This window comes from Coenobita brevimanus, chromosome 30 (assembly GCF_032717465.1).
Source record: "Coenobita brevimanus isolate Jiangsu-jjx chromosome 30, ASM3271746v2, whole genome shotgun sequence".
NCBI lineage: Eukaryota > Metazoa > Arthropoda > Malacostraca > Decapoda > Coenobitidae > Coenobita > Coenobita brevimanus.
Genome location: NC_136983.1, coordinates 30592584 through 30618380, shown reverse-complemented (window position 1 = coordinate 30618380; position 25797 = coordinate 30592584). Strand labels below are relative to the sequence as shown.

Sequence of the window (25797 nt, the reverse complement as noted above, 5' to 3'; positions counted from 1 at the left end):
CCCTACTTATGACTCATTTCTGACTGGAGATAGGAAATGACTTGAAATCGAGCGAAGGCTGCCTAAGGCGGCCTTTAAGTTGATAATGATAATAATCATCATCATAATATCAACACCAATACATATTCAAGTGCTTGAATGATTAATCCCGTAATTTTATTAATAATAACAATCATCATCATCATATCAACACCAATACATGACAAAGACCTTCAATAATAATAATAATAATACTAATAATGATTATCATCATCATCATCATCATCATCTAATCCAATGTTGCCTCATGAGGAGCGTGGGAGCCCGAGGCTATGCAAGTTGGTCCTGACATTTAAAATGAGAGTGACCAGCCTCACTCATCCGTGAGTGACATTACGTGAGCAATAAATCCCAACCACCCCTTGGATAAATATAAACCAACACAGGCTGAATCCGACAGGAGCGCCTTATTTACCCAGTAAACCATCAGGCGCCATAATTTAGTTATATGGTTACCACCCGGCTTAAATGGTATCCTGGTGTTCAGGAAGCCATTTGCCTTGTCACTCAGTCCAGAGTCACCCGTAAACAGATGGAAGAGAAAAGAAAGAAGGAAAGAATGATAGGAGAGAAAGGAAGGAAACAAGGAAGGAAGAAAGGAAAGGGCAGTAACACAAGAGCCGCACTAAATCATGTGAGTGGATGATGAGCGTCCCTACTTACCACTAATTAATAATAACAATAATTATATTTATAATAATAATAATAATAAGAAGAAGAAGAAGAAGAAGAAGAAGTAGATACCCAAGAGCTTCGATAATTAACCCTATGAAAACGTTTCCATGACGAGAATATAAAATTTTATGAATGAAACAAACGCTTCTCTTACCCTAACGCTGGAGGGTGCCATGTGAGGCCTGACGGAGATGCCGAGGGTGGTGCAGCCCTCTTTGTCCTCCACCACGGGGAAAGGGGTCCAGCGGAAGCCTAGGCTCCCGTTAATTGTGGGGTTGCTGGAGGAGAAAACAAACAAACAAAAAAAAAACTTATTAGTTCATTATCATCATCAACATCATCGTCATCCCGACTCGATTCGCACCAAAGGATGGGGTGAGGTAGGAAATGGAAAGCAATACTACTACTACTACTACTACTACTACTACTACCACTGCTGCTGCTGCTGCTGCTGCTGCTACTACAACCGCAGAGTTCTGTTATGGGCTGAATGAGACGATGTGTGTCGTTCTATCCCGTGAGATCTGCACTCCTATGTCTTAGGGGCACAACATCAGCCCTCAGGCCTGTCTCTGGCGGGTATGGATTACGAAGCTAGTGTGGTCGCGAATCACATAGACCAGCGACTCCAATAGTTTAATGTCTTTTTTAGCACTGTAATATTAATGAATATAAAATAAATTCATAAAAACAGTAGTAGATGGTTGGTTTCACAGCCAATGGCGTGCTTGGGACCAACATATTGTAATTATAACCTTCACATTACAACTCCAAATGGTGAACCCTATTATGAAGGCTGGTTTTGGTCTTCGCAGTATAATTCACAAACGGATAAAGGTGATGATATAGTAAAAACAACAGCAACAATAACTACCGGTACTACTACTACTACCACCAATTCTGCTTACTACTATTACTACTATTACTACTATTACTTTACTACACCTACTCCTACTACCACTTTACTAGAGTTATTACTGCTACTACTACTACTACTACTACTACTACTACTTCTGCTTATACTACTACTACTACTACTGTTACTACTACTACTTCTGCTTATACTACTACTACTGCTACTATTACTACTACTACTTCTGCTACAACTACTACTACTACTTTTACTACTACTAGTAGTAGTAGTAGTACTACTACTACTAGTACTACTACTACTACTACTAATAATAATAATAATAATAATAATAATAATAATAAAATCCTTGCCCATCAACTCCTCTAAGGGCCAAATATTTTGATTTTTCCCTGTGAGCTTCACCTTCACAACAAATTATCAAATTGTAATTCCATTATTCTCACCTAACCCTAACCCTTCCTCCAGCTTCACTTCATATCAGATCACAAATGTCTGAGTTGATTTTGCCTAGTGATCATTTGACCTTTCTCTTTGACCTTCACCTTTGACTGTTTAGAAAACTGAATCTCTTTATCCCTATTTTACTCTGAACCCTTCCACCAAGGCTAGTCTACAGCGGCAATAAACTGTTTAATTAAGATGGCCTTGGAATGTGACCTTAGTTTTTGACCTACAGTTCTCAGAAACAGTAGATCAGCCTCTTGGACGATCCTTAACTCATCCACCAAGTGTCTTTCAAATTAGATCAAGGTGATTTAGTTATTTTTCTTCACACACAGACACACGGGTTGAACTCTGAGCTTGCCCTGTTACTGTGAACTCTTTTTGTTCTCAAAATTGAATTCCTTTGTTCTTGTTTGATCATTAACATTTCCACCATATTTAGTTCAGATGAGATCAACACTAAGTTTATTTTGTCCTGTGATGTTGACCTTTGACCTACCCCTGGGACATTGACCTTTGGCGATTTTCCTTGCACTCCAGTCTTTATATTCCTGCCTCAGCCTCAGTCCTCCCACGAAGATTAGTCTCAGTCAGATGACAACTGTTTAAGATGGCCTTGCCCTGCGATCCTGACCTTTTATCTATTGTAATCAAAATCAATTGGTTTATTGTTTGGCTGACCCCAACATCTCATCCAAATTTGGTTAAAATCGTGTCAAAAGTATTTCACACACACACACACACACACACACACACACACACACACACACACACATACAGTGTGTGTGTGTGTGTGTGTGTGTGTGTGTGTGTGTGTGTGTGTGTGTGTGTGCCAAAACAATTCATAAATTTAAAGATATGTACAAAAATATGGTTTAAGACACGGGTCAGTACGAGCTTGACTCATTAATGTACAGTAAAGATACAGTTAGGTAATAACATTAACTCACCTATCCAAACAACACCCGAGGACCCTTTGTGAGCCCAGATGAAGTCATGAAAACTGTAACAAGGACAATAATAATAATAATAATAATAATAATAATAATAATAATAATAATAATAACGATAATAATACCCGTAAGCAGCAAAATTGGTCCACAGGTCAACCATGACGCGCCTAACGAAGAGGTCCTCAGGCTTTGTCAGGTGGGCATTAGGCAACTGGATGTGAAAGAGATAGAACAGGTCGTCTTCATGGTTCACATCTGTACAAAAAAACGACTTTGAATCAGTACAAGGCAGTATTAAACTATCGGGACCATGGGCGCAGCTAGGGGTGGAAGCGAAGTAATCACCCTCTCCTTGCGATAATAATAATAATAATAATAACCATAAAATGAAAGGGATAGTGCTCTGTTTTTCTTTTTTTTTATTCATTCGTTAATAATTAATGTTTCCTGGGTTCTTTACTGTTTAAAACCAGATACATTTCATTGTTACTCTAGATACTTTTATAATAGTCTCCAAGCAGGTATATCTGAATATTAATGGTAACCAAATTCTGACCCCGTCCATAACATAATCGAGGCTGCGCCCACGATCGGTTCTGTATAAATTCCATTATATAAACTGGAAACGTTATTGCCACACAACACGCACACACACACACACACACACACACACACACACACACACACAAATTTGTAGAGGTACACATACACAGTGGCCATGTAACACACACACAAACACACACAGTTCCTTCCACACGACTTCACGTACAAATATGCACGCATCTACAGGGGCATTCCAAGTTAAACTAGTGTTACGGCAACAAGAGAAATATTTAATATTTCTCATATGGGTCAAGGGATAGGGGGCATCTACACGTGTGCTGGAACAAATGGTGGCAACATGTAGACAAAACAATAACGAACAAGCTGCAAACACACTCGTAACAGCAGCGTCCAGATCATGTTGGCAGCATGATGAAGTCTCAGTTGCATCGTTTTGATTCACTCATCGTTTTTCTTCTGTTGCCGGTAAGTTCAGAGCAGCCTTAAACGTTTGTATACATCTGTCTCTAAATCCTGCTGCATATACACTTACAGCCAAATAAGTTGCCAACTGCGTTGTCAACAAATGCTCAGGGACACGTTTAGATGCGCCGTTAATGGTTGGGGCAACTCACAGTCTACATCGTCGGTGGTGTTGAGGATATCGGTAAAGCTGTGTTCACCCAAGTGTTCCAGGTTATACTGGTACACCTTCTGGCCGTGGGACGCGTGCATCAAGGCGCTGTCCTCCTGGCCTACCTTAAATATGCGGTCACCGAACAGCTGCGGAGAAGAAGAGAGGATATTTGTGTGTGTGTGTGTGTGTGTGTGTGTGTGTGTGTGTGTGTGTGTGTGTGTGTGTGTGTGTGTGTGTGTGTGTGTGTGTGTGTGTGTGTGTGTGTGTGTGTGAGAGAGAGAGAGAGAGAGAGAGAGAGAGAGAGGCAGACAGACAGACAGACTGGCAGGCAGACAGACAGATAGATAGATTGATAGTTATAGATATACGTGTATATAGATTTATATGAACAAATAGATATATATATATATACACACATATTCATTATATGTGTAACATATACCGTAAACACACACACACACACACACACACACACACACACACATATAGATAGATAGATAGAAAGGTAGATAGATATAGATATATATCTAAGGGGTGGGTGGGAAGTCACTCCCTATTTTGTAATTTTTGTTTCTGGTAAAGCAGAGCAGGTACTGGAATGAAGTTTATGTTGTTTTATTGCCTCATGTATACCATTACTTTTGCCTTTACTAATGCTGTTTTCATTTTTCAGATCCCTGAGAAACGGCCGGCGTACTGAGCATTGTGGAAAGAACTAAAACTGAAGCAAGGTATGAGGTGTGGCGCCTGTTATCCAAGTGCTACGGTGCTGGAGGACTCAACTTGGCAGGCACGCTGTTCTGGATCCAAAAACTGTCACAAGAAATCAATGACTACTGGTAGTGCGACGGACACCAAGGGATCTGGCAGACCTTCGACATCGAGGTAGGAGGATAATGCGAATTAAGTGAAAGAGATTTCTGATCAAAGTCCTGACAAATCGACAGGGCAAGCCTCGAGAGAGAGAGTGGTTTAACGCGTCATGTTGTGCGCGTTGTTCTCCTTAAAGACTCAGAATATCGACCATGGAAGCCAAATCATGTCCAGCAGTTGTTCCCAGAAAACTGTGAGAGACGCGTTGAATTTTGTGAAATGATGCTGGCAAGGGAGGAAGATTATCCAGACCTGTTCAAAAACATTCTTTGGACACACAAGGCAGTGTTTCATGTAGGGGGGGTTCGTCAATCGACATAACGGTCATTGTTGGGCAGATAAGGATCCCCAGGAGACGGTTGAAAGAATACAGAACAAGCAGAAAGTGACGGTGTTGTGCAGAGTAACTTCTCACATCCATGGACCATATGTGATACGAGACACCATGAACGGTGAACGATACTTGGAAATGTTGCAAAAAGTTTTGTGGCCCACAATTTCTGCATGGAGACAGGCTCATGGGTTGCTGTTTATGCAAGACGGTGCTCCCCCACATTTTGTCTTGCCTGTACGGGTCTGGCTGAATGAGCAGTTTCCCGAACGCTGGATAGGCCGTCAGGGTCCCACAGAAAGGCCTGCATGAAGTCGAGGCCTAACCCATTGTGATTATTTTCTGTGGGGATGGGCCAAGGAAGACGGGTATAAGAGTAAACCACAGAATATTGACGAACATGAAAACAAGATCCATGAGGTCATCTCCAGTGTCCCTGTCCAATTCATAAGGAAGGCCGCTAAAAATGTACCTGTCCGTTTAAGGAAAAAGTGTGGAAAATGCTGGTGGTTACATCGAGTTGTAACTTTGAGGGACCTAATGGCAAACATTAAGCTACAAATCAGAAAAAATATGCAGTGCTAGTTTGTATACATTAGGAGAAATAAAATATAATTATATGGAGTAACTTCTCACCCACCCTGCATATATATATATACTCGAATAATGTGTATATTATGTCTGTCTGTCTGTCTCTGTCTATCTGTCTGTCTCTCTCTTTATATATATATCATCATCATCAGCCGTTTGAGTATCCACTGCAGGACCGGCCTATCCCAACCGAAGTCGGGACGATACAGCCAATGTATCTCTACCAAGTGGCTTAGGTTGTCTGGTAGAGATTGTATGTAGGGTGAGAAGTGCTTGTAAGTGTAACTGTAGTGTTGGAGTGGCTTTGGATGTGTATGTAGTCTGTGAACCAAGTGTAATCGGTCCTCGCAAGCCGACTGGGTGCAAGCATACTTTACAGTAAGCGACACTGGTTCAACCACAGCACCCCTTGTGTCCGCCTATGCAGTACCTGGCCGGGTGAACACATCCAAAGTTTATTACTCTGGCGGGGAGCGAACCCTGGTTCACCCGTGTACAAAACACACTTCCACTGTACCACAGAGGCTCCTTTTATATATATATATATATATATATATATATATATATATATATATATATATATATATATATATATATATATATCCTCATCATCATCCGTTTAAGTATCCACTGCAGGACCGGTCTATCCCGACCGAAGTCGGGACGATACAGCCAATGAATCTCTACCAAGTGGCTTAGGCTATCTGGTAGAGATTGTATGTAGGGTGAGAAGTGCTTGTAAGTGTAATTGTAGTGTTGGAGTGGCTTTGGATGCGTGTGTTGTCTGTGAACCAAGTGTAATCGGCCCCCACAAGCCGACTGGGTGCAAGTATACTTCATATTAAGCGACACTGGTTCAACCTCAGCACCCCTTGTGTCCGCCAGTGCAGTACGTGGCCGGGTGAACACTCCTAAAGTTTATTACCCTGGCGGGGCACGAACCCTGGTTCACCCGTGTACGAAACACACAAGCTACCACTGTACCACAGAGGCTCCATATATATATATATATATATATATATATATATATATATATATATATATATATATATATATATATATATATATATATATGCAAAATAACCGCAGGAGAAATGAAAGGAGCGATAGTGAGTACTTTCGAATATTATATCTTCAGGCAGAGTGAGACAGAAACGTAAAGGGTAGAGGTCTTCTATACACACCCTCAGCAGGGAGTGACACACAGAACAAAGGAAGACTTGAATTAAAACTGATCGATACACAGAACAATAGGTACCTGACTTTTTACCTGCGGCTTAACGTATGCACACCTGCAACAGGGAGTGGTACTCAAAAGAGGATGACCTAAATTTAAAAATGAGCGATGAACAGAACAATAGGTGTCTGACTTTTTTTCCTTAGGGATGTACCTGACAAAAGGGGAGGGGGGGAAAATACTGCTGCTTAAGACCTAGAGGATTAATGTTAGGTGTGTCCCAAGCAGGTGTGACTACACTACCAGAAGACGACAAGGAACAATCAATTGTTAGTCTGGTGGAAACTGCTTCAAAATTAATTCAGTTAACAACTTGTCACACTTAAAATGGCCATAGTTCATGTTTTCATTCTTTTCATATGTTCCAGAAATTAAACAAGATTCTATTAAATTTCATTCATCAAAGCTTTTTGATCTTGCTACAATCTTAGAGTCTGCCCAGTCAGTATGGTGATCACTGGATGCTTTGTGCTGAAATAAACCACTACTCTGTTGGGCTGTCCTTACACTGTATTTATGTTGTGATTTTCTAATTTCCAAATCTTTTCCAGATTGTCCTATGTAAAATTTGTTACAGCTTTTACACGGAATTTTGTAAACAACGCCTGAATTACTGAATGGGCTGTTCTTGATGAGTTTTTTTTTTTTCTTTTTTTTTTTTTTTTTGAATACTACTTGTACATTAAGTTTCTTCAGTATGTGAACATCAAGAAAATTTTCATGGATGGGGAGGACAAGGGTTCTTTGAATATATCTGGCTTATAAGTTTTCCCTTCAAGGAATCGTTTCTTGGCTGTATTGTGGTTATTTTGCATACAGTACATATCTTCACAGTAAAGTGAAGTTTATGCTAATATCTAAATCTTTTTCTTTTTATAACAGAACAGAGAAAGGAGAAACAAATGAATAAAAATCCATACACCATACACCAGATTATTGGTGTCTTCTTTTCATAAAATATCTGTAATAGTTAGACCTGCTGAACTGTAGTTTGAAGTTTGGAGGGAAACAACTCTGGGGAAGCGAGTTCCAGAGAGATGCAGTTCGGGGAATGAAGAATTCTGATGGGCAGAAATTTTGCAATATGGCTGAGTGACATTTCAGTCATGAGCACCATCAGATGCCCGTGTTGCACAAGGGAAAGCAAGGAGGGGTGGCACCATGGATGCAGCTTCTTCTGAGCATTAGCCATGAAATTATCTGTAAAATAATGCAAGGGAGGTAACATTCCTTCTTACTTGTAGGGGAGGTAGTTTATTTGTAATGGCAGGGTAGTTAATAATTCTAGCAGCCTTTTTCTGAATTTTGCCTAGTTGTTTTAATGCAACCTCTCCACATCCATTCCACAAAGGTGAGCAATATTCAAGCTGAAAGCACACAAAATTCTTATAAATTATAGCTAACTGCTCGTCAGTGAAGAAGTTACGGGCTCTGTACAATAATCAAAGTTTCTTTGAGGCTGTTTTAGCAAGTGATCAAACATGAGAGGTCCAGCTGAGGGCACTGTTAAGTAAGATGCCAAGAATTTCAATGCTTTCGGAGATGGGAATATTAGTAGCACTGAAGGTAATACACGAATCTGGCAATATCTGTCCTTTAGTAAATTGTATATATTTAGTTTTCCTAGCATTAAATGAGACAAAGTTGTTTTGTCCCCATTCACTGATCGTAGATAGGTCTTGATTTATGGAGATGGCTGTACTGAGTTGAAAGGTAGAGATAACAGACTTTGTAAATGGGTGCCTGAGTGTGAATGAACTATGTAGTGTTGAGTCATCTGCATCTGAGTGGATGGGACTGTGGGTGACAGATAAGAGATCATTAATATGAACCAGGAACAAGATTGGAGCCAGAACTGATCCCTGTGGTACGCCAGAATTAATTGAGTGGAAATTGGAATATACATCATCTGCTTTTACTCTTATTTTCCTGTCACTGAGATATGAGGAAATCAAAGGAACAAAAGACGTTAGTCCATAGCAAGGGAGTTTGGACAGCAGGGAACGGTGCCATACTCTGTCGAAATCTTAACAAATATCAAGGGCTACTGCATGAGTTTCTCCATGCAGGTCAATTGATTGATGGATGGTATGAGTTAAGAGATTGAGTATGTCAATGGTGGATCTTTCGTGGCGAAACCATATTGTCTATCACTAATTAAGTTGTTGGATTCAAGATGTTTAACAATGTGCTTATTAATTAAAGTTTCAAATACCTTACCAAGAGAAGATGTGACAGCTATTGGTCTGTAATCAGAGGGGTCAGAGGAACTTCCTTTCTGCGAAATTGGGTGGATATTGGCTTCTTTCCATGAATTTGGGAATGAAGTACGTATGCATAGTCTGAATAACTGAACTAGAACAGAGGGAAGTTCAGGGAAACACTTTTTCAAAACAATTGGCGGAATTCCATCTGGGCCTGGAGCTTTGTTGGTACCGTAGGTAAATTGTCTAGGATGGATTTTACATACCTTGTCTGTATTTTAAGTGGAACAATTTCGGGAGAGTCAAGTTCTAGTACTGGGACGTTCTGGCTGGCTTCCTCTATGGTAGAATTTCTGGCAAGTGTACTGGCAAAAATATCTGCTTTCCCACGCAAGTCATCTATCTATCTAATCTCTCTCTCTCTCTCTCTCTCTCTCTCTCTCTCTCTACAGTATATATATATATATATATATATATATATATATATATATATATATGCAATGAAAAAAGAACCAAATGTCACGATATATATATATATATATATATATATATATATATATATGCAATGAAAAAAGAACCAAATGTCACGAATCTGTAAATTATTCCCTCCAAGACACGAAGAGAAGATAGGAGAGCCAAGTTCAAGAACTGTTCATTTCGAGATGCCTGGACACTCTTCGTTTGAAAGCCTGGAGGTCATAGGTAGTAGGAAATACAGACAGAGGGAGACATTTCCAGAGTTGACCTGTTGCATAGCTGAAGGACTGGCAGTAACAGTTAACTCTTGCAGTAAAGAGTTGGACAGAAAAGGGATGAGAGTTTGTTGCTAGACGGCTGTTAAGCGCCTGCTGAAGTAGAGGAGGGATGGAAGCAGACATTTCAGATGAGCAGTGTCCATTGACGTAGCGATAGAAAAGAGATAAAGATGCAACAGTACATCGAACATACAGAGGTTGAAGACAGCTAGTAAAAGGAGGAGAGCTGATGAGACGAAAAGCCTTTCACTCCATCTTGTTGAGATGAGCTGTGTGTGGGGAGTCTCCCCACATATGAGAGCTGCACTCTACACAGGGGAGAATAAAACCCGTGTATAAAGTCAACAACTGTCAAGGGTTAAGAATGTACGGAGTTGGCCTAGGACACCTACTCTCTTGGAAGCAGATATTACGAGAGAGATAATATGCTCTTTCCAAGATAAAACCCTAGAGAATGAAACTCCAAGAATGTTTAATGATGATGCAGAATTAAGCTGGATATTGTAAAAAATTATAGAGTACTCCTGTGGAAGATTTTGTCGGGTTAAAAATAGATGTAATTTCTGAGTTTTTGATCCAATAAAAACAAGATAACTATTTTCCCAATTCGAGATATGAGCCAAGTCAGACATTAGGTGTGCCATAGCCTCATCCTTTGTTTGTTGGAACAACTGCTGAGATGGATGCTGTGAAAAGCAAATGGGAGTGGATGGGTTTGAATGTACAGCTTGGTAGATCATTGATGAACAAAAGAGAGTTGGTGATAGAACAGAGCCCTGAAGAACACAACTGTTGATAACTCTAGTAGAAGAACGGAAGCCGTCTACAGCAGCCGCTACAGAACGACCAGAAAGGAAGCTAGAGATAAAGGCACAGATGGAAGGATGGAGACCTAAGAGGGTAGTTTGGAAATTACAAATTTATGCCAGACTCGAACGAAAGCTTTTGAAATGTCAAGTGCAATGACAAACTTTCGCCAAAGTCCCAAAAGGAGGATGACCAGTAGTTCGAAAGGTGTGTTAGAAAATCTCAAGTGGAGCGTCCCTGGTGGAACCCATACTGATAATTGGAAAGAAGGTTGTTGCAAGAATGATGCTCTAAACATTTTTTAAGAATAGACTCAAAAACTGTTCTAATACAGCATGTCAAAGCAATTGGGCGATAGTTAAAGGGCTGGGAATGATCGCCCTTCTTCGGGAGAGGCTGAATTGAAGCAAACTTCCAGCAAGAAGGACACGTACAAGTTGACAGACAAAAGCAAAATAGTTTACCTAGGCTGGGTGTAAGCACAGAAGCACTGTTCTTGAGGACAACAGGAGGGACCCCATCAGGCCAATATGCCTTCTTAGTATTGAGGCCAGTGATGGCAGAGAATACCTCAATTGAAGAAATTTTAGTGTCAGCTATGAGGAAGTCAGAAGGGGTAAGTGATTGTGGGACAGCACAGGATTCGCCTAAGGAGGAATTGCTGAAGAATTTAGAGTGAATAGTTCTGCTTTATCAGTAGAAGATATACTGTAACTACAAAGCTATCAGGGTAGAAAAGAGGAGGGAAGGATGATGAGGTAAAGTTGTTTGAAAGGGTTTTGGCAAGGTGCCAGAAGGAGCTGGAAGAATTCGGGTTGGAGAATTTAGAGAATTTATTACAATGAAATTATTTTTAGCAGAGCAAATAACAGATTTAGCAAGATTTCGGGCAGAAACATATAAGAGATGAGGTTCAGGAGTGGGTTGGCTCCGGTTTTGAACAGCATTAGAACAAACGCGATTAAATCAAGGATTTTTGCATCAGTTAAAGGATATGAGAATAGATTGTATGCTTCCATGTCCGAGAGAATGTCCTCCGCAACACAAGGCACACTCAGATGGGTCGCGGCCGTGGAACCAATAATCATTCCAGGGAAATCAAGGAAGTACTGCCTGAGGACATAGAGAGAGAGAGAGAGAGAGAGATAAAACCTTATTAAATTCACTTTATCTTGCATTATTTCCAGTACTGCCACAGAGGTTGCTGTAAATCGAATAAAGTTTTTTAAGTTAACCTTGCTCAGGATCTTGACCCTTGACTTATCGTCCTAAAAAGCATTAGATTTTCCTCTTGTCTGACCCGCAATGAAGCCATCAAGTCTGGTTAAAATCGGATCACAACTAAGCTTTGCTAACAGACACACACAAGGTCGAACTTAAATCTTCGACTGTTTGTTCTCGAAATTTAATCTCTTCATTCTTGCCTTACCCTCAGCCTTTCCTCTAGGTTGGGTTTAAACTGGATAAAAACTGTTGATTTTGTTTTTGATTAGACAAACTTAGATCTAGCCATCAGACCTTGACTTTAGACATATTGTTAAGTATACTCACCGATTGATTCCTATTAATTTTTTTTTTAATTTGATAAATCCAGGTTAATTTCTGAACACACACACACGAGGCACTGAGGAGACCAGACGCACGCCGCCACCGCTCCATACAAGGCCAACTTGGCCAGTAGCATTACCTAGATTAGTATCTTTATATGAGTCAAGCTCTGTACCAGGTTAGACTAAATGGTGTTGTAATATATATATAAAAAAAAGAAGTTTTAAGCAAGACTTGTTCAAACAGGAAAGAAAACAAAGTAGTGCAAGAATGTGCACAATCAGCTGATCGTTTGTTTAGTCTACAACTGCCCCAGGCAATGTAAGTACAATATGTGCTTTCAGTACTGCAAAATGACCACATACTTCAGTAAAGCAAATTTGGAAAAGAAAAGGGATAAAGGTAGAAAGCAGGACGATGATTTCTACCAAGAAATGGAGACCCACAATAAACTGGTGGAATGAGTACATAGACTAGAGATGGTTTTTCAAAATGAGATTGATGAAATTAAGAAACAGATGCACTTGCAAAAGGAAGAAATATTGAAATTAGGAAAGGAAGTCAACAAGAAAGACACAACCATAGATGAGATGACAGTAGAATTGGGTTCACTTAGGAGAAAAATGAGTGAAATGGCATGTACAGTAGTCAACCACGAGAGTAGAAGAGTTCAAAAATGATACAGAGACAATTAGGTAAGCAGTCTGATAGACCAGAGCAGCGATATTGAGGAGAAGATAACACAGGTGAATGAAGCTGTGCAAAGCTACAAAAATGATGTGGAAACCACTTATGCTCAAATGGTGAAAGTAAAGACTTAGAAACAAGGGTGGAAGAAAAAAACATTAAAAAGGAAGTGAAAAGAATAGTCCACAACAATCCTAAGTTAGTCAGAGATTCAGTAGATATCAACAAATCTATAGTAATCACTGGTATAGAAGAGGAAGAAGTAAAAAACAAGATCTCAAAAGACAAAAAGGAGATGGCAAATGTAATGAGCATATTGAAAGATGTATCAGAGGAAATCTGTAGTGAAGAAACAGAGGAACACAAAAGGTTAGGGAAATACGAGAGAAGCAAGCCAAGACTCCTAAAGGTAACCTTCCAGAGTGTAAACACTGTGGAGGAGATACTAAAAAATACAAAGAATCTAATGGAAAAAGAGGAGTTCAAAAATGTATGGATAAAAAGATGCCTAACACAAGAGGAACTGGAATTACTGAAAGTGAAGAGGGAGGGAAAAAAAAAAAATGAGGGAAGATCAGAGGAGGAGAAGAATACATTTTTTTTTTTTTTTTTACAAAGTAATAGAATTGCAGGTACGAAAGTGGTACATAAACAGGAGGGAATAAAAAGGAGGAAGGTAGTAGAACCAAGTAATGACAAATATATAAACAAGATGATTAAGTTGATGTACTCAAATGTGGATGGAATGGTATCTAAATTATTAGAGATGAATGATTATGTCAGAGAAAATGAACCACATATAATATGCCTAACTGAAACAAAATTAACAAATGACATCCTAAACTTAGAGGAATATAATATATGGAGAAGAGATAGGAACTTAAAAAAAAGGAGGAGGAATTATAATATTAACTAAGAAAAATCTAAAAGTCAAAGATATACCCTCACAAGTAGAAATGATTGCAGTAGAGATCGATATATCTGAAGGGAAAGTAATTGTAGCAAATTTGTACATGCCACCCAGATCAAACACATGGGAAAGAGACGAATATGAGGACCTGGCAGAGAATACAATTCAGAGTTTAAGAGCATTCTTACTACATAAAATGGAAGAGAAATCGGAAAGAATTATACTAACTGGAGATTTTAATACAAATATAAATTGGAATACTCTAGATATAATAAGCCAAGACAGCTGTTGGGACCAAAATCTCCTGGATCTCGTGCGAGAGTTTTTCCTAATGCAACATGTAAGGGAAAGCACCAGAAAAAGAGGACTCGATGTACCCTCAATGCTAGATCTCATATTTACTAGGCAAGAAAACGATATTGACAATTTAATATATCACCCTCCATTCGGGAAAAGCGACCATGCAGTACTAAATTGCAACTTCAGGATTGCATATGACATAGTTAACAGCAATGAAAGGTACAAAAAAAGCCTAAAGTATAAAAAGGGAAAGTATCATGACCTAAAGAAGTACTTCTTAGAAACTGATTGGGGAAAGGAGCTTAGAGGACAAGATTTAAATGCTATATATAAAAAATTCTGTGAACTTTATGAAATAGGAGTCCAGAAGTACATCCCACAGCACAAAGTAGCAGAAAAGAAAAGAAAGAAATGGCTCAATACAGAATACAAAAAATCAAAAGAAAAATGAGATTTGTTGTGGAATAGATACAGAAGTCACAATAGTGAAAGGGCATATAATAATTACAAACAGGCAAGAAACAATTATACAAGAAAAAAGAGGCAAGCCCAAAAACAGTTTGATGAGGCTATCATAAATAAAAGCAGTGATCAACCGAAGCTATTTTACAACTACATCAAAAGCAAAACCAAAGTAAAAGATATAATACAATCCATTACGGACGAGGGAATCACCTATACACAAGAGAAGGATATTTGTGAAGCACTAAATAAGAATTTCCAATCAGTTTTTACAGAAGAAAAAAATTTTGAGAGGGACTATGTGGAACATGCATGCCCACACATACTACCAGATATACAAATATCAGAAAAAGTAATACAGGAGGAGTTAAGTAAATTAGATAAAGGAAAAGCAAATGGTCCTGATGAAATTTTCATGTAGGGTGCTACATGAATGTGCAAAGGAGTTAAGTAAACCATTATCTATAATTTTCAAGAAATCCTTGAGTCAAGGTAAACTACCTGATATTTGGAAGAAAGCAAACATTCTTTCCTTATTCAAGAAAGGGAATAGACAAAATCCACTCAACTACCGACCAGTATCACTAACCAGTGTTGTAAGCAAGGTATTAGAAAAGCTTATAGAAAAACTTGGGTAAATCATCTAGAAGAACATAATATGATAACAGAAAGACAGTTTGGTTTCAGAAAAGGAAAATCATGTGTTACTAATCTGTAGAGCTACTATGACAGAGTAACAGACACATTACAGGAAAGAGAAAGATGTGTGGACAGTGTCTATTTAGATTTCAAGAAAGTATTTGACACAGTACCACACGAAAGACTTTTATGGAAACTGTACCATCAAGGAGGAATTCGAAAACTGTATTGTTGGATGCAAGATTTTCTCATAAGAAGAGAAATGAGAACAGTACTAAGGGGAAATTACTCATCATGGAAAGAAGTGATTAGTGGAGTACCACAGGGCTCAGTGCTGGCACCAATCATGTTTTTAGTGTATATAAATGATATAGACAGTAACACTGGAAATGAAAGTTATCTAAATATTTTTGCAAATGATGCAAAAATACAAGAGGGAATTACTAACACAGACTCTTGTAAAGAGCTACAAGAAGAATTAAATAAACTTCATGAATGGAGTAATATATGGCAAATGGAATTCAATGTGGACAAGTGTCATGTAATCAAGTTTGGTAAAAGTGGAAAAAGACCTGATTGGGATTATACGTTAGGAAATAAAACCCTACATACATCAGAAAGGGAGAAGGACCTAGGTGTGATTATCAATAACAGACTATCTCCGGGTGACCACATCAGTGAGAAGGTACGGAACATGTATACACTGCTTGCAAATATGAGAATAGCATTCACATACATAAATGAAGACATGCTAAGAAAGATAATAACATCATTCATCAGACCAAGCTTGGAGTATGCATCAGTAGTCTGGAGTCCTCATCTCAAAAAACACATAGACAAGATTGAAAAAGTTCAATGGGCCGCTACAAGATGGGTACCAAGCTTAAGGGATCTAAGCTACGAAGAAAGACTAAATAAACTGAATCTACCAACACTACAGGAGAGAAGGAAAAGAGGTGACATGATAATGCTATATAAATGTATATCAGGGAAGGAGAAAATAGACATAAATGATTACTTAACCTATGGGGAAGCATCAGCAACATGGCACCGCAAAAAATTGCATAAGATGAGAGGTTATAAAGACGTAAGGAAATCTGGTTTCCCGAATAGAGCAATTGATCAGAGGAATGCACTACCGAATAAAATAGTGTGTGCCAAAACAATTATCAATTTTAATGATATGTACAATAAATATGGTTTAAGACACGGGACAGTACAAGCTTGACTCATTCCTGTAAAGATACAATTAGGTAAGAACAATTACACACACACATACACACACACACACACACACACACACACACACACACAGAAAGACAGACATAGACACGTCGCTCAAAATATAACACGTGTGGTTGCAACAAGTGTTCGGGTACAGGTGTAGGTTGATACATTAAGTCAACAAGATTATGCATTGTCTTGTGTGACGCAGAGTGTAAAAAGTACTCTAAAATGAAGTAGAAGAATGGCGTCGAAGTCTCCCATAAGCTGAATGACATGAAGTAACATCAGCAATAATAAGCACATAATACGTCTAATAACACAGAAATTTGATACTGTACTTCAATAAGGGGGACTGCATCGTTCTCCGTGATGTTGAGGTGCTGAAGGTACTGCAGAAACACTCGCTGTGTCAGGTACTCGGGCGACTCCTCCTCCTCCAAGAATAACGCCATGGAGCCCACGTAGCTAAGGTTGCTCCTCAGTTCCTCAAACTGCTTCTTGGCCTTCGAAAACATGTCTGGGAGACAATGGACGAAGTGAATAAAAGAAACTTACTTGTTTTCCAAGATATTCAAACAAACCAAATGAAACAATGGCCGAATTGAAGAAGAGGCCCTGGCGAGTTCCACGAGATTTAAGGAAAACAGAAGATAAAATGGATGAACTGGAAAAACGAGACGAGATTTAAGCAAAACAGAAGAGACTCATTTTCTACAAGACTGAAGCAAATGATAAGAGAATTTCCACACGATCTAAACAATAGATAAAAGAGACTTGCTTAATTTTCACGTAACGAAAAGGAAACACACACACACACACACACACACACACACACACACACAGTACGAAAAAGAGGCTTACTTAATGTCCATCATCTGTAAGTAAAACTCAAATGGGGACTTACACAATATCGTATAGGCTCCTTCGTCGTTGGTGAAGCCTGATATCACGTCCATCTTGTTGAAGTGACCTGTTTTCAGCAACCTGGCTGGGTAGTCGGGCAGGAAATCTCCATCAACCCGGGGCATGGACAGACTTGGCCGATAATGCCATTCCTAAAAAATAAATAAAGGATAGTCCATGATATTAGGCGTTTAAAATCTCGTGTGTTGCGCGGACGGCTCAGTCAGACTTTACGACTGCCTAAGCTGCATAATTTTACCGACTAGGTCTGTCCAAAAAGAAAATAAACTTTTTATATACTGCACCAGCTAGCCGGCGTAGCATGATTGTGACGGGAGTGCTGTGTAGCGTGAGTTTGAGCTTTAGTCTGACAGTAGCCTCATCACGTCATGTCACTTAGACATCGGGGTACATGCGTTCGAGTGAACGTGTATTTAGTGCACTTGGCAATTTGTTGCAAGGTGAACAGTGACGGATCTTGAAGAGCAACATTCTGTTTCAGATTGTGAAAAAGTTTTATGCAGACTTTTCAGATATTACAACAGGCATATCAGGAGGATTGTTTGAGCCGTATGTAATGACATAATAGGTTCTAGCGGTTCAAATCGGGAAGAACATCCACCGAAGGCGATCTCAATCTGGACGGCCTTCCACGTTAATAGACGATGGTCACGTCGTGAAAGTGCGTGCTCTGCTCCATGAAAATCGTCATCTGACTGTCCGTGAAGATTCTGAAGCAGTAGGAGTTTGTAAAAGGTCGTGCCACACGATTTTAACTGAAAAAGTGAGGATGCATTGTGCTGCCGCAAAATTTGTGCTTCATCTACTGTCAGATGAGCAAAAAGAAAACTGTGTCACAGTCAGTCAGTAGCTGTTTGATTGTTCGAATGCTGATGAAAACTTTCTGAAAAATGTCACAACAGGTGATGAAACATGGGTGTGCGGCTCCAATGTCGAAACAAAAAGGCAGTCATTGCAGTGGCATGGAACACTGTCACCGCACCCAGAAAAAGCACGTCAGAGGTAGCCAAATGTGAGGGTGATGTTGATCATTTTTTTTTTTTTTTTACTGTAAGGTCGTCGGTCATCATTAATTTGTTTCACGTGGCCAGACAGTCAATAAAGAGTTTTACTTGGACGTCCTGAAGCATTTGAGTGAGGTAGTGCGAAGGAAGAGGCCTGAGGCGTGGACAAACAAAACCTGAATTCTGCGCAACGACAATGCATCTGCTCACGCACCTCTTCTTACTCGCGGCTTTTTGGCGAAGCACGAAGCGACTATTGTCCCTCAGTATCCGTACTCTCCGGAATTTTCCCTGGACTTTTTCCCACCTTCCACCAAAGTTGAAATCAACCCTTAAAGGTCACCGATTTCTCATGATAGAAGTGATAGAAGAAAATTCGCCAAGTGCACTAAATACATGTTCATTCAAGTTCGTATACCTCGATGATTAAGCGACGTGGCATAATATGGCTAGTGTTAGACAAAGTTATAGACAAAGCCGCTACAAAGCGGTCCCAACGCAATCACGCTATGCCGAGCTATTTAAAAAGTTCGGTTTCATTTTGGACAAACCACTTTCTACAATTGTTTATATTGTCTACCTGTTTGCGTTCCTTGATTATATGGTTGACCAGTAATTTTATAAACTAGCCTAAACCTATGTGCTTCTCACACCGGAAGAATGAGTCTCCCCGCAACACACAAGACAGGAGGGTGCAGCTTACCGACCACCCTGTATACATCTGTTATGAAAGTGCAGAACATAATGTTACAACACTTGTATTTGCCCCGTATCTCTATGGTACTGGACAAAACTATTAACTCATTAAAACTGATGACGTCATTATTATTATCTTTTTGCCTCTTCAGTCAAGTTTATTCAGCTTTGGAGTAACTTTTCGAACTGAAGGATGTAAATGGAGTCCCGCACCCCCCCCCCTTTATTTTTATTTTTCTTCTGTTAGAACAAGAGGTCTTTCCTAAGGCAAGTAAAAGTCAGTGTCGGGATACACAAACACACTTACGATAAATTCCCTGTCGTAACTGTGGCTTTGATTTGCAGGAAGGACAAGGAGGCGGTCGAATCTTCCCCTGCCTTCTGTTGTAACTTCATAAGTAAATCTAAGTTACAAGACGAAAATTGCAGCAGGTTATAACTGTTTTCTGCAGAAAGATCAGCGAAGAGTGTTAAAGTTTCCCTTGTCTAGTTCTTCCTGTAAAATCATATCTAAATTACGACAGGGAATCGATCGTAAACATGAGTATCACATCCCATAATACAGGGAATCATTGGAATATAGCAAGAAGACACTGAGAAATACGGCATCTGAATATAGCAAGAATACAATGAGAAATACATTGGAATATAGCAAGAATCTACCTATCTATCTATATACCTAGGGTGCTTCCCCCAAGAAAGGGAAGTAGCCGAGACAGGACGACACTCCCAATTTACTCATCCACACAAACACATTCATCCGCATCTTAGCCCCAAGCGTAGAAGGGACAGATCCTCACTGCACCGCACTGCACGAGGGTCAACTGTGCAGTGCAATCAGTGACATTCGCAGCAATGCCCAACAGCAAAGCTGGTTTACCTCTGCCACATCATAATGGACCCATCGCCTTATCCGCACCTGAACTGATCAGCTGATCAGACCAATTGCGGGAGAATATCCCCTGAGGGCTGCATCGTCATTTATTCATTCACAATTTCTCTCCAATTATTTCTATTTCGCGCAGCCACTCTTCCTTGCTCAACAGACATCCCTCTCGTATCCAGCGCTCTCTTCACACTGTCCATCCATCCTATTCGTGGTCTTCCTCTCAGTCTTACACCTCTCACATCAGATCCAGTTATCTTTTTAACCAATCGCTCATCATCCATTCTTTCCATATGCCCAAATTATCGCAACATTCTCTGCTCAGCTCGATCAGCCATCTTCCACATAACTCCAGTTCTCGTTCGCACTTAATCATTTCTTACTCGATTAATACACGTCACTCCACACATACCCCTCAGACACCTCATATCCACTATACTCAAACTTTTCCTTACTGCTACACCCATATTCCATGTTTCAGCCCCATATAATGCAGTCGATACCACAACACCCTGTATACATCTTCACTTTACATCCATTCTAAGCAAACGACATTTAAACACTTTTTTCATTCCTCCCAGTACCTTTCCTACTTCATTTATTCTAAACTTCACTTCTGCATCTATTCTTCCATCCACAGCTACATGTGGCCCTAAATACTTATAACACTCTACCTCCTCAAGCAATTCACCATTCAAAACTATATTCATCCTCCTACCATCCACCAACCTCGAACACTTCATCACTTTACTCTTATTCCCACTTTCTCTCAATTTCCTCCTTTCATACACCCATCCAAACTCCTCTACCAACTGCCTCAATCTCTCTTCTGAATCAGCCACCGGTGCAGTGTCACCCGCAAACAGCAGCTGATTCAGATTCCATTCTCTACCATCAGCTTTCACCAGACTCAGACCTCCACCTAACACTTGCATTCACCTCCCTTACAACACCATCCACATAAATATTAAACAACCAAGGCGACATCACACATCCCTGACGCAACCCCATTCTCACGGGAAACCAATCACTCACAGTATTTCCCACTCTTACACATGCTCTATTATTTACATAAAAACTTTTTACTTCTTCCAGCAACCTACCAGCAAGTCCACACAATCGTAAAAGAGTCCAAAGCCTCCCTATCAATTCTATCATACGCTTTCTCTAACTCCAAGAACGCCCAAAACACATCCTTACCTTTCGGCAAAAACTTTTCACACATATATCTCACAGCAAACACCTGATCTACGCATCCCCTCCCTCTCCTAGAACCACACTGCTCATCACCAATCAATCCCTCTGCATCCTCTCTAACTCTCATAATTACCACTCTACCATACATTTAACCTACAACACTCAATAGACTTATACCCCTAATGCTAGTACGTTCATACTTATCACCCTTACCTTTATACAAAGGGACCACACAAGCACTTGCCAGTCAACTGCACCATACCTCTCCCAAAAAACACATTCAACAGTCTTACTAACCACTCAACAATAGTCAACCACCTTTCAGGCATTCCACAGCACACCCAATAAAGCAAATATATAATGAGAAAAACGTCATAGGAATATAGCAAGAATACAATGAGAAATACGATATTGGAATATAGCAAGAATACAATGAGAAATACGATATTGGAATATAGCAAGAATACAATGAGAAATACAACATCGGAACATAGCAAGAATCCATCCATCCATCACCCAATCCTATGTTCCCCCATGAAGAGCGTAGGAGCCCTGGGCTAGGCAAGTTGGTATTGACATTTAGATGAGAGTGACCAGCCTCACTTATCCCTGAGTGACATTACGGGAACAATAAACCCCAACCAACCCTTGAATATAAACCTACACAGGCTCAATCCGGTTAGAGCGCCTAAATTATCCAGTAAACCACCAGGCTCCCTAATCTGGTTATTTGGTTACCACCCAGAGTAGGAAATAGTTTCCCGGTGTACATGATACCATTTGGCTTGTCACTCAGTGTAGAGTCACCCATAGGCAGAAGGAAGAGGAGAGAATGAAAGAAAGACAGAAGAGGAAGGAAGAAAAAGAGGAAAGGGCAGACACTCAAAGCAGCACTACATCGAGTGAGTAGATGGTGAGCGCCCCCACTACCACCTATACGATGAGATATAAGGCATCGGAATATAGCAAGAATACAACGAGAACTACAACATCGAAATATAGCAAGAATAGAGTGAGAAATACGACATTGAAATATAGCAAGAATACAAAGAGAGATACTACATCGAACTAAGGTAGGAATACAGTGAAAAATACGATTTCGTATTACAAGAATGATATGGGAAATAGGATCTGATGTTACCACGTTGATTTCATTCACACACACACACACACACACACACACACACACACACACACACACACACACACACACACACACACCAATACTCACTGTTATATTAGGCAAAACTTTCGCCAGGTCAGGGTATGGAACTTGGCTAATGCAGTGGATCAACTCTGAACTGTTGCAGCTTGAGCAGTTGACGAGATCACCCAGTTTGAAAGCCAGCTCTCTGTGGTTTTCTGCATATGCCCAAGGACTCAGAGCTGCCCCCGATTGCAGTATGGCTCGGTGGAATAGCCCTGTGCACATAATTGTCTTAGAAAAAAGTTGTTAGAGCTTGACTACACACTGTCAAAAAAGTTTCATGCACATGAAAAGAGGCTATGTGATTACCGAAGGAGACACTCATGACATACGGCTTGGTGTTGTCAGGTTTTAATATCATATTCATTCCATGATCATCATTATTAACATCATAATCATCATCATTATCACCATCATTGTTTCTCGCTATGGTAAAATTATGTGAAAAGACATACATAAAAATGGCAGTAGTACATTTAAACCTCAAAAGGATACCATAAAATGCCGATGAAAACCACCGTAAACAAGAAGCTGTGGCAAGGCACAGCAAACCCGTCCCCGGCAGGCATTTTAGTGCTGACGTAAAAACACAAGAGGATATGTAGTCAAAGATGTCACATATCAAATTTTGAGTAAATCGGATGACAATTGACAATGTTATGCCCACTTGAAATTTTAGCCCGACCCACCTGACACTGACCCCCCCTACGGCTAACTGGGGGGTGACCCTCCTGATGTAATGGGTCATGTTATAGGATCCAGATTTGAAGGATGCACCTTTAGGTTTGGTTTCCTGTCGATGTGACGAATTTGAAAGGAGTAATGGCGAAAAAACGATTGTTAGCCCATCGTCCCTGTAATTTTAGTCAAAATCGCACCAGTAGTTTTCTCGTAAAGTTGTTAACAGACAGACAGACAGAGAGACAAACAAACAGACAGACAGACAAATTGAGTGAAAAGAATACTCGTCTCCGAGCCCTTCTGGGGCGAGGACGGGTAAAAAGTGGGATACATAATTATTAACGAAAATTATTTATTGTGCACCTGGATGTCTGTTGTGGAGAGAGATTATGCACAAAACAAGGATTAAAACACACACACACACATCATGTATATGTATCTATATTCATCTATCTATCTCTCTATATACTGGAAAGAGAGAGAGAGAGAGAGAGAGAGAGAGAGAGAGAGAGCATATCGTGAAGTTGTGTTGTGTCATTGTCAAGAACAAGACCAGCTTCAGAATTTGGCCCGACTCTTAAGTAGGTTAGGAGATTACTTAACACCTGCTCCATTGCGATTTATTTAGCATATTGCACATGAACATAGTCTTGCATGCTATTTATATCTCTCAACTATCGACTTGGTTTACATCCCTAACACAAAGAGATACTGATGTGTAGCCTAATGCGAGGAATAAATCGCTTAGGAAGAAAGGTTACGAATCTCCACGGCCTTTAAGGTTACGACCCACGTAGCTTTAGGAGATTATGTAACCCTTCTTCTCATGCGATCCATTCTCCACATTACATTTAGTATCCTGCTGTATGTGCTGATACGATTTTTCTCTGTATTAAAACGATAAGAATGGCACAGCAAAGAATTTGATGCTCTATGCGTAATAAATCGGTAAGATAAAGCCGTTACGAAACCTCCTATAGCCTACCACCTAGATATGACCCTCAAAGAATCTTTAAAATTACGAGAGAAGACTTGGAAGTAGGAAGTTCAAGAAAGAGAAGTTAATCATCATCACCATAATTATAATCATAATCATCCATCATCATCATCATCATCATCATCCATCCCCTCATCCTACTCCTTCTCCTCCTCCTCCTCATCATCATCATCATCAGCAGTCCCATTTTCCCCATATAAACAGGAGCATAGGGGCCTGGGGCGAGTCTACTCAGTGCCGACATTTAAGGCAACAGCAACCAGCCACACAATTGCCCCTGAGTACTATTATTCGGGTAATAAACCCCAACCACCCCTCAGAAGGAATCCATACAGACTCCACATGGTTGATGCGCCTTACCCCACTAAACCTCCAGGCGTCACTTATGGAATTGTCTGTGTCTTAAACAGTATCATAGTACATTATAATACACAACCGTCCAGAATGTATTGATAAACTTGTATCTAGTTTTTTTTTCCCCTTTGGCGGTTTATTTCGCGTAACTCAGTGTCAGAAACAGATACAGCTACGGCTGTACGTCCTTTCCTAAGCACTTAGCCTATTCGTGACTAGCATCATATTGCAGCATCGGTCTATTCTTACAACTCAGCAATCAAGGTGGAAAAAGGTAATTTTTGTGTTAGGTGAAAGAGGGAAAAATTATAGTTAGGAAAAAAGCCTTCCACTGAACCCGACCGCACCTCAGGAATGCAGTGAGAGGATGGCCAGGTGGATAGATTAAGAGGTCCTACTAAATGGGATAACAACTCTTCTCTTTTCACTTTAACTTGTCCTGAAATTCCTATCTCCATCTTCAGTGCTGAGTTGTAGCATGAGGTTAGCACATGAATAGGATGTTATGCCATTTTAACTCCAGCTTAGCCTAAATCACCATCTCTTCATCTTGAATGCTGAGTTGTGAGAATAGACTGACACTAGATTCTGTTACTAGTCGCGAAGAAGTGTTATGGAAAGTACATAGAGCAGTAACGTTGTCTCTTTTTATCACAGAGCTTCGTGAAATAAGCTGCAAAAAGAAAAAAAATCATCAGGGCAAAGTTGGTGTAAAAAGGGTATAATGAAAAAGGAGTGCTATGGAAAGGCTGTAGAGCCATAGTATTGTCTTCTGCCATTGAGCTGGAGGAAATAAGCTGCAAAAGGACAACACTCTGGAGTATGTTAAGGCAAAGAGAGAACAACCATCAAAAAAGCCTCCCACGGTACCTGGACGAACCTTTGGAATGCGGTGAGAGAATATGCAGGTGGACAGACATGGCCCCTGCACTTTCCCCGAAGAGAGTGACACGTTCTGCGTCCCCACCAAACTTATGGATGTTGTCCTGGAAGCAGATTTCACTATGTTTACCTTTTTTGCACCACGTTCCATTTGATTTACCTAGGATGATCACCCCCCCCCTCCTCTCTCTCTCTCTCTCTCTCTCTCTCTCTCTCTCTCTCTCTCTCTCTCT

The 25797-nt window shown here is 40.0% G+C and overlaps 1 protein-coding gene across 1 annotated transcript in view; it reads right to left on the bottom strand.

Moving 5' to 3' along the window:
* LOC145395176 (juvenile hormone esterase-like) overlaps window positions 1–25797 on the bottom strand; it is a 143947-nt gene that overhangs the window by 4316 nt on the left and 113834 nt on the right. The window contains exons 6-12 of the mRNA XM_080268868.1: window positions 25563–25668; window positions 22675–22865; window positions 17641–17791; window positions 17075–17253; window positions 4164–4311; window positions 3111–3240; window positions 869–992 (exon numbers count right to left, since the gene is read on the bottom strand). Of these exons, the coding sequence (XP_080124994.1) occupies window positions 869–992; window positions 3111–3240; window positions 4164–4311; window positions 17075–17253; window positions 17641–17791; window positions 22675–22865; window positions 25563–25668 (1029 nt within the window). The remainder of the gene's footprint in view (window positions 1–868; window positions 993–3110; window positions 3241–4163; window positions 4312–17074; window positions 17254–17640; window positions 17792–22674; window positions 22866–25562; window positions 25669–25797) is intronic.